This window comes from Felis catus, chromosome F1 (assembly GCF_018350175.1).
Source record: "Felis catus isolate Fca126 chromosome F1, F.catus_Fca126_mat1.0, whole genome shotgun sequence".
NCBI lineage: Eukaryota > Metazoa > Chordata > Mammalia > Carnivora > Felidae > Felis > Felis catus.
In genome coordinates, this window is record NC_058384.1 from 20,494,356 (window position 1) to 20,503,802 (window position 9,447).

Below are 9,447 nucleotides of genomic sequence, written 5' to 3' on the forward strand. Positions count from 1 at the left end.
GAAGATTAACGGGAACAGAGGTCTGGTAGAGGGAACAGAAAGTTCAAAGTTCCTGAAACTGAAATGAGCTTAAGATGTTCAAAATAGGCAAATGAGGCCATGTTGGTAGAATATAGTGAGAGGCAAAGGAATATAGCCCCAGAGAGGGTAAATTTAGATGGCACTTTAATAAAAATTACTCTGATTCCTCTTTATTCTATTGACTAGATGCAGGTTCCTATAGTTGTAGTGAAACACCCCCCCCCAAAAAAAACCCATGGGTTTGTTTTTATTTTACTGAAACAAAGATGGTCTAATTCAGAGGCTGTAGCTGCAAAGAAGAATGAAGCCACGGTGTTGTTTCCCCCAAACCCTGCTGCAGATCTAAAGTTGAACCATGAACTGTTAGAGCAGACATGAAATAAAGATAGCTGCAGTTATGGAAATATGTGTAGATTTTTTTATACACCAATTTTTAGTTGAGTATATTTGAAGACCATTGACTTAAGGTATCAAAATTCAGAAGTGTTATCTGTAGCTAATTTTGAATAATGTAATACACTATATAAGTTTATATCATTTATAAAAGTATTTTTCACCCTATGCTGTCAGGCCCTAAGTTATTACCCCTTTTTTGATAAAGGAAGAAACTAAGTCTCAGACATGCTAAGTGACCTACACAGGGTCAAACAAGTAAATACCTCTGTTCTTTAGATCCAGTCTTTCTAAGTTTTGTTAGAATAGGCCTTGTTCTCTTAGTGTTTTCGTTTTAGATATATATAGGAAAGACTAAGAGCAGTATTTGATATCATTTTTAGCACCCTCCATTAAGAAGGAAATGATCTAGAACAAAGATAACCTTCTTGCCTCTGTCAGGTTAGTGTCTGGGACAGAATAAAGGAAACAGACCTCCTTTTGCCTGGACTAAGGTTACGTGCAATGCAGCATAACTTCCATTCTTTAAATGTGCTTAAGGTATTAGGTGTCATTTTTTTTAATCTCAGATTTCAAGATTAATCTAGAAAGTGTATGCATAAAGGTTCAATTTCTTTTACTATAATAGTAGACCTTCCAGCTGAAAAAGTCAACCAAATGTGTGTAAATGGGTTTTATTCATTTTTCTCTATACTTGGAAGAATTAGAGTAGCAGCAAATGTATAAATAGAAGCTGTGAAATTTGAAAATTTTTAATAGAAGACTCTGACTCAAATACAACACCTTAAATCACATTCAAGGAACTTAGGAGGAAATGAGCTTATGCTTTATTTAAATATGGGTTTTTTATCACCAGACCTGAGAATTTGTACTTTAAGCACTTTTGAGCATTTGTATTGTAATTTTTTTTTAAGTTTATTGATTTATTTTGAGATAGAGACAGCACAAGCCAGGGGAGGTTCAGAGAGAGAGAGAGAATTCCAAACAGGCTCTGTGCTGTCAGCACAAAGCTCAGTGCAGAGCTTGAACTCATGAACGTGAGATCATAACCTGAGTCAAAATCATGAGTCAGACGCTTAACCAACTGAGCCACCCAAGTGCCCCTGTAATGTATTTGATTTATAATTCAATTGTAAATGTATTGTTAAGGAATTTTTTCATTCCAAAGATGACACATGTAGGAGACTCGCCCACCTTTTTTTTTTTTTTTTTTTTTGAGTATCCTAGGATTTTCAGGAAAAGATTGCTAAAGTGTGAGAGCTGTTAAGCTGTTTTAAAGGACAGAGAAAGGACCGTTGAAATAGGGGTATCTCTCCCAGCACACTGATAAGAAAACTGATAGTAAAGGTTAAGAGTGTATTTTAACATGGTGAAAACCTCTTGTCCTTGACTAGAGGACTCATCAACTGATTTTTAAAAACAACATATATTCCTATTTCAAAGAGTTATTGTGGAATTTCTCCTCATTAAAATGTGGACTTCATGGCTTGCTGTTGATTTCTGTAAGGAATGAAATTTGATTCCATCCACTCTATAGGCAGCAAACTATTATATAACCTGTTGATTTTTTTTTTCAGAGTCACAAAGTGTCAGATCAGAATTTATCTAATGATAAGTTTCATTCTTCCATACGTATTTTCATGATGACTTCACAAAGTAATTCTTTGTAACGTTCATTATAAAATGACCTGTGATTTTAAAATGTGAATGTAGAAACTCATGGTGATACACATAATGAGAAAATAGATGACAACAAGCACATTTGTGTGAGTCTCACCCTACTTGAGCCGAACTTCTTTTCTGATTCATTTTTTTCACTCAGCAAGCATCTGCTGAGCCCCTGTGTTAGACAAGAAAGACACCGTCTCCACCCTTTCTCCTGTTCCAATTTCAGTTTTTTGGAAAGAGAGTATTAACTCAGTGATTTTCTCAAAAATGTTCTAGCATATTTTATTCATTATTCATAAATGATTGCAGTACCTTCTGTCAAATTCCTTTTATAAAGAGATATTTGGGCTTACTTAAAATGACAAAAGATGAGAAATAATACTTTGAAAAACAACTTTTAAATACTATCAGTTTTGTGATGCTTATATTTTTAAGGTTCCTACAAACTTGATGACTTTTGAGTAAAAGCCTAAGAAAGAAGCGAGGTGAACTATTGCCCCTAAGTAAAAGCAAGGAGCTGATGAAAGCGCCAGTATAACCAGTTCTGTGCCAGGAGGAGCCCAGAGGCTCCGTCTCAGCCTTTGGAGTTCTGAACCAAAAAAGCACTAATTTCAGGGAATGAAGTGAGATATTCCCAGAGAACAAATTGGAGTTACACAACAAACTGCCATGGACCGCGCTTCTTTTCTCCGAACTGACCTGCAGAAACCACTGCCTTAAAAGAATGAAAGGGAAACCAACATGAAACACCAAATAGTGCGTGTGACTCTTCCGGCGGTGCTGTGCTTGGGATAGATCATAGCTGATTTGCATTTCTTTTAACTTTGTACTAATTTTGGAGGGGGGAATCGCCTTTTTTAGAAACACTTTAAAAAGGAAAAACATATTTCTTATGGGTCATGTGAGGGGCTGGTTTTGAACTGAGGTGTGAAGATACATCCCTGCCCAAGTAGGATGCTGCCAGCAGCCTACCTGAAAGGCTGCTTTGGTTTCCAGTAATCTGCAGCCTCACTGGCTTTGCCACAGCGAGAGTTTAGGAATTAGACGTGTTCACAATGTGAGTGGTTGGGGTGTGTTCGGGGCTGGGGGTGGGGTTTGCTTTGAATGAGGGGAGTTTTTTTTAGACACTAAAGTTCTGAAATATAGTACTGTATGGGGAACCTCATTTCCTGCAGGAGGCATAAAGGCTGAGTGTTCCTGTTTCAGACGCTCTTTCAAGTGGGCTCCAGAAAACATGGTTGTTTTTAACTGGGTTTGAAGTTTAGCCTTTTATTTGAATTCATTGTTGGACCACAGATCTGCTTAGGAAAGAACCGTAATCCCAACCTAAACTTTTCTGAGATTTTACAGTAACTACATTTTTTTCAAGTTAATTGAATTAACCCTTCTGCCAGTCACTGGTGATTTTTGTTATCAAGGTGATGTATTGATATTTCATCAGAATATTTTCTTTTACAGGGTGTAATGTATACAATGCCAGTTTTTTTTTATTAGTCATTTTCATTATTTTTGTTAAATAGGAGATTCAGGGTCACATTTGTTTATAAGAGCTTCCACATGTGTATGTGTGTATGTATTTTATTATAAGGCATACGAAATAATTTTAAAAGGGAAAAAGGGGAAAGATTGAGATTCTGGGAATCTTCAGTTTATCAAAACTTTCCTTCTCCCATAACTTTCCTTTATAAAAAACATTTTTCTGAAAACTTACTGTTGGTCCCTGCCATGAAACCATTACTTCATCAGTAGTTGACCAAGCTGTTTTGTGAGAGCTCTTCTACACTACAGTACATTTAATTTCCAGAATAAATGTTGAATTGCAGAAAGAAAAAAAAGCTCAAAGGTGAACTGCCTTAGAGTTTTAACAAAAAAATGGCACTTGGACAATAGCTATGTGTTAGATGCTGTAAGCTCATGGGGCACCGTGTAACTTAGCAGTGGCCCAGAGTAAGAAATGCTTTTTGACTGATACCTTCCAATAAACTTGTAATACTTTGGGCCTCACATAAAATTTCTTACATTTGCATTCTTAGAGAGTTTTATACTTTTTTTAATCATCAATATTTCACTCTTGAAACTTAAATATTAAATAGAAAATATTGCCCACAGAATAATTAGCTAAAAATCTATCCAAAGGAAAGTAGAAGAGCTTTTGGGAAAGGATATGAACAGTTCAAATATTTTTCTCATATAGCACAGTTAGAAATACCATTATTTCTGGTTTTGTGGAAAGTGACAGAGGCTAGAGAGGGCAAAATGTTGCCTGTGGTAAATGATTTTTCAGTTAATGACCTCCCAGGCTGAACCCACGTCAGGTACATAGAAAGATACCACGTGCATAGCCAACAGTATTACTATATAGACCTTGCACATCTTTCTTTGGTTTTGCATTTTTAAAAAATTCCTTAATTTGTCTATTTCTCTTCAGAAATAAGTGTTTTTAACAGTGTATGTGCTTTTTAAAATACTGTGGATGAAAACCCTGTGGATTTTTTACTATTATGTTCTCATAAATAAGCTAAAGTAGATATGTTGTAGGTTAACCATATTTGTGGAGATTTGCAATTGAAGTCAGAGCCTGACATCACACAGTTTTGCCAAAGAGAGAGCTAAACTGGAAGACGTGTTTGATATTTTCAGCTCTAAACGTTAAGGGATGCTTGCACAGAGAAAGAGTAGCTTTCAAATGTGGTAAACAGTCCCCGTACAGGATTGTGGCCTCCGGCTGACCGAAACTCTTAACAGAACTGTGCAGTAGAAGTAGCCATTGCTCTTCTGTCTTCAAATTTGTCTATTCAAAAGATTATACGTTGCTTTTGAGGATTATTTTAGCATTTGAAGCAAATGGAAACCAGTGAAAGCAGGGAATTAAAATAGCATAGGTGAATTTTTGATCTGTAATTCACCAAATGATCTAACAATTGAAACAAAGAAAATAGGTCACCAAAATAATATTAAATATTTAGGTAGTTTATTAGTAGAAAGATGAAATGTTTTCCTCTTATTAAGCCTACGCTTAATAAATTAGTAAACGAGTGACTCCAAAGCTTGAGATTTCTATCAATATTACACTCATTTTTTTCTCCTAGCCGAGAACAACTCATTAGAAATTCCATTATAATTTAAATTTAAGCTAGTTTACAATAAGCATAAATATTGGCGTATTATACTGCCTGGTGTAGTAGTATATAATACTAGCCAAAATACAATTTGAGGCACATGTAATTTAACAGTTTATTTGAACACGGAAGCTTATTTTTCATACAGAAGTAACATCAGTTTTTAAAATACAACTATAAAAATACCTGCATAATAATGGCCTTCAGAGCACTAGCTTCAGTTTCATGCCCCCTCCGGGGTTTGGACTTTGCTGTTTTGTTTTCTTTTCTTTTCTTTTTTTCCCCAGAGGTATTATTTTTACCGTGATCTTCAAACTATAAGAATTGAAAGAGAACTCATCAAACACACCTTCCTATAGCATTTTCCTCACTATGTGAATATTATTAATTTTATAAACATTACAAAAAGGGATCCCAACAATTTGAGTATTTTTTTTTTCTCCCTAGGTCTGTGCTTCAATGACAATCTTTTTTTTTTTTTTCTTCTGCATAAAAAATGCCACATGACTATTGCACTACCTTCTGTATGGACTGTTACGGTATTGGGTCCCCCGGTATGTCAAGAGTTAGGGTGTTTATAGCTACAGAGTTTTAATAAGTGGCTTTATTCCTCTTCTGGGTGACTTACAAAAGAGCCCAAGGAGCACTATTGTTGCAGAAGGAATGTTTACAGTCTCTAGTGTCTACACTGTGTATTAGTTGACACGGGGGCCCTCGAAGAACAGCCTAGCCTGTCGCTCTCTTGGAGTTACTAGAATTTACCTGGCCAAATGACTTGAGCAGAAGTCTTTTTTTTTTTTTTCTTAAGATTAAATCTGTAAACTATACACCTTTACTGCTGAAAACAAAACTATAAAGCGTCGTATTAATTGGAAATCAATAATAATAGTAGACTTAATCTATTAACTTCTTAAAAGAATGTATCCATTATTGATTTTCTTCTTGTTTTTTGAGGCACGTTCCTTTGCACCCAGTTTTTAAACCAACCCGTTACCTTCTGCAAATGCAGGGTACCAGTGTTGCTTAACAGAAGGTAATTTTTAATAAAAGAAATCTTCTGCTTCAAAGGATCTCTTTTTGAAAGTGAAGATGAATTCAGCTGTGCCCCAGTAAAACTATAGTATTGCTGTCACATGGACAAACGATCCAAAGCAAGTGGTGAGGTTTACCTGACTTCTTCGGTGGTCTTTTAGGGTTTGTTTTTATTTTCTCTCTCTTCTTTTATACTGGTTTTTTCAGACATAGTAAATTTATGGTTTTACAGCCAGAGTGATACTCTGTTCTTTCTAAGCTTTGAGAAAAACATTGTTACTTAATCACATTGAGGATCATTGTTTTCCACGTGAAGTCAACCTTTTTTAAATGATTTAATAAGTACTTTTTGGTTTTGCTCCCCTAAAAATGGCTTGTGACTAAAGTGACCTCTTTTTTTTTCCCCCGTTCCGAGGATTCTAATGAAAGATATGTGCATGCAAACTCTTTCAGGTTATTGAAAGCAATTTCATTATACCAGTATCTCAAGTGGTAGTGTGGGGAAAATTTGGTCAGTGCCTTAACACTTTGAGGACCAATTTTAGGGCATCGAATACGACGATAATCCTCTGCCCTGTTGCTTGTCGGATTTCAGGAGTGTGTGCTATCCTGTGTCCACCAGCTTACTCCTTCTCACAGCAGGTGCAAGACAGTCTGTACACAGGCCTCCAGGCAGTTGCTGCTGTCCTCCTTGGTCTTGATTCTTCTTTAGACGGGCTCCCTCCCTGCCCCTCTCCTGCCAGGGGAGATTAAAACGAAACCCGCCCAAATCAACCTTTAGATGCGCACTTTTATGATCAGCTTTGAAGAGCATCCATCCAGCTGAGTTTGGTTTTATTTTGTGTTGTTGATGTTGTCGTTTTGAGCATAGATTTAATTCTAAAGACCTTTCAGAAAATCCCTAGAAGAATACATTATAGCCAGAAGGATTTGTTGAGAACCTTATTAAAGCTACTGAAATCTTGTAATGATAATCTCTTTGACAAAAAAGCGAAATTTAGATTGGTTCATTCTTACATTTAAATAAGACTCAGAACAAACAGGCAGTCACTTAACCTACCAGTTCTTGTTTGCTTGAAAATACTATTGCAGGAAAGTGAAAATAACTCTAATGTCTAAATTAAAGGGAAGCTAAGAGACTAAACTAGCTTTCTCAGTCAAAACAAAACTTGGAAACGTTTTGCTTCTGAGACTCTTGCAAGATATGGACGACTGTTGTTCAACTGAGTCAAGATGCTATTTTCACATTTTTTAAGGGCTAGTATGTTTCAGAATACAGAAGTAGATACCGTCTTTAAAGAGTTAACTGATCCTTAAGGGTTATTAACAGGATTTAAATTTTGATTCTAGTCACCTGGCCTTGCAGAGTGGTGATGGGATGAAAGGAATGGAATGCATATAGTGGCTTTGGGATGAGACTTTTAATAGACCAGAGAGATTTTCATAAATATTATCTGTGTTTTAGATACTAACAAATATTAACTTTCCCCTAAAGATATCACCTATTAGAACTACTACATAAATAGAGTCCAGTAATCATCGACTTATCAGGTCTGACACAGTAGCTGCTCATAAATCACCAGACTCTCAAGAGTTTCTACATCTTGATTATTGACAAATTTATTGTTTTATAGCCCAGTGCAGTGTGTATGTGTGGGGAGGACCGGGGAACTCGTTCACAATGTCATCTAAAGGAGATAAACATCTGTGGGCATAAATATCCCAGTGATGATAATATACAGGAAAACACAAGCCATTTTTATTCTTCTTTATCCCAGTTAACCTGAGGTACTCCCGTGATGAAGCACTCAGTTGCACTATGACCTCCCTGAGTGATGTGCAGCTTGGTTCCTCTCTCATTTTTTGTTTCTGTTTAATATGCAGATGTGAGTGTGAGGTCTTCAGTGTGTTTGCATAAGCTAACTTAAAATGAATTTAAGTACAGTTTTCTGAAATATTTCTATTGAAATAAATTACTTAAAAATATAGATTGTGTGGGGATAATTTGTTGCCATATTTATATTTTTATCATTAACTTTTTTTTTTATCTTCTTCTTATTTACTTATTTTGAGAGAGGGAGAGTGCAAGCTGCGGAGGGGCAGAGAGAGGGAGAGAATCCTGACGCAGGGCTCGATCCCACAGGCTGTGAGGTCACGATCTGAGCCGAAATCAAGAGTCGGACGCTTAACCAACTGAGCCACCCAGGCTCCTGGATCACTAACTTTTGAAATGCATTTCATCATTAAGTTTTAAATAAGTTCTCTAACTTGATATTTTTCTCTTTCTAAACCAATCGACAAAGTTTTTGTTGGTACAGGAAGCTTCTGTCTGGGTACGCTTAAGTTGCTCTTCTCTGTGCTGGAACGAGGGTGCGCTCTGGCAGGTTGACAGATGGGGTCTGGAGGAATAGAGGTCATGGATATAATATTTCCAACTTCATCTCCACGCTCCAAGTATATGATATGCTATGAACAGTCCCCAGAGAGGCCTTCTTTGCTAATACGTACTGTATTTCATAGATTCTAAGACATGACATTAAATCGTAAGAAGTGCAGAAACAGCTGGGTTGAGTCTCCCATGAGTCATTGGCTGAGGTGTTGGTCATGCGTTATCTAAGAATTCCACGTGAGCTTGCCCCTAAGATCCGGGCTTCACCAGTGTTCTCACCTTGCTAATGGCCTTTGGAAATTTTCACTGTCCCCGCATTGGAATGAAAAGAGTGACAATTCTCTGATGGGGTCAACCTGTCTTTACTTCACACAGTGCCACCTTTGTCCTACACGAGTTTTCCATATGTGCACGCTCAGTTTCTGGCTTCCCTTTTCTGTTTCATTAGTGCTTGTCTGTGAGCCAGTACAAGCATACTTGTACTTCACAGGTACTGTATTTTGTACAAACTGCAGGTTTGTGGCAGCCCTCCTTCGCACAAGTCCGTCGGCGCCCTCTTTCCGACAGCACTTGCTCACTTTGTGTCTCTTGTCACATTTTGGTAATTCAGTATTTCAAATCCTGTCATTATTACCATGTTGGTTCTAGTGATATGTGATCAGTGATCTTTGATCTTGTTGTCATTGTTCGAAGGCACCACAAACAACACCCATAATATAAGACCACAGACTTACTTCAGTAAACGTTGTGTGTATTCTGACTGTTCCACCAGCTGGCCACTCCTCCGTCTCCCCCTCTCCTTGGGGGGAGAAATAAGCTTAGTGA

General features: G+C 37.0%; 1 protein-coding gene across 6 annotated transcripts in view; it reads left to right on the forward strand.

The window, feature by feature from the left end:
• Nucleotides 1–8,221, forward strand: part of RALGPS2 (Ral GEF with PH domain and SH3 binding motif 2) — a 168,698-nt gene extending 160,477 nt beyond the window's left edge. For 4 of the 6 annotated variants that reach the window (XM_023247645.2, XM_023247648.2, XM_023247646.2 and 1 more), the window contains one exon: nucleotides 1,992–2,175. In XM_023247645.2, coding sequence (XP_023103413.1) covers nucleotides 1,992–2,084 — 93 coding nt within the window. In that variant the 3' untranslated portion in view covers nucleotides 2,085–2,175. Of the gene's footprint in view, nucleotides 1–1,991; nucleotides 2,176–2,517 lie in introns of those variants that run through there. The other 2 variants (XM_023247647.2, XM_023247649.2) reach the window with 1 other exon arrangement.
• The last annotated feature ends 1,226 nt before the right edge of the window (nucleotides 8,222–9,447 follow it).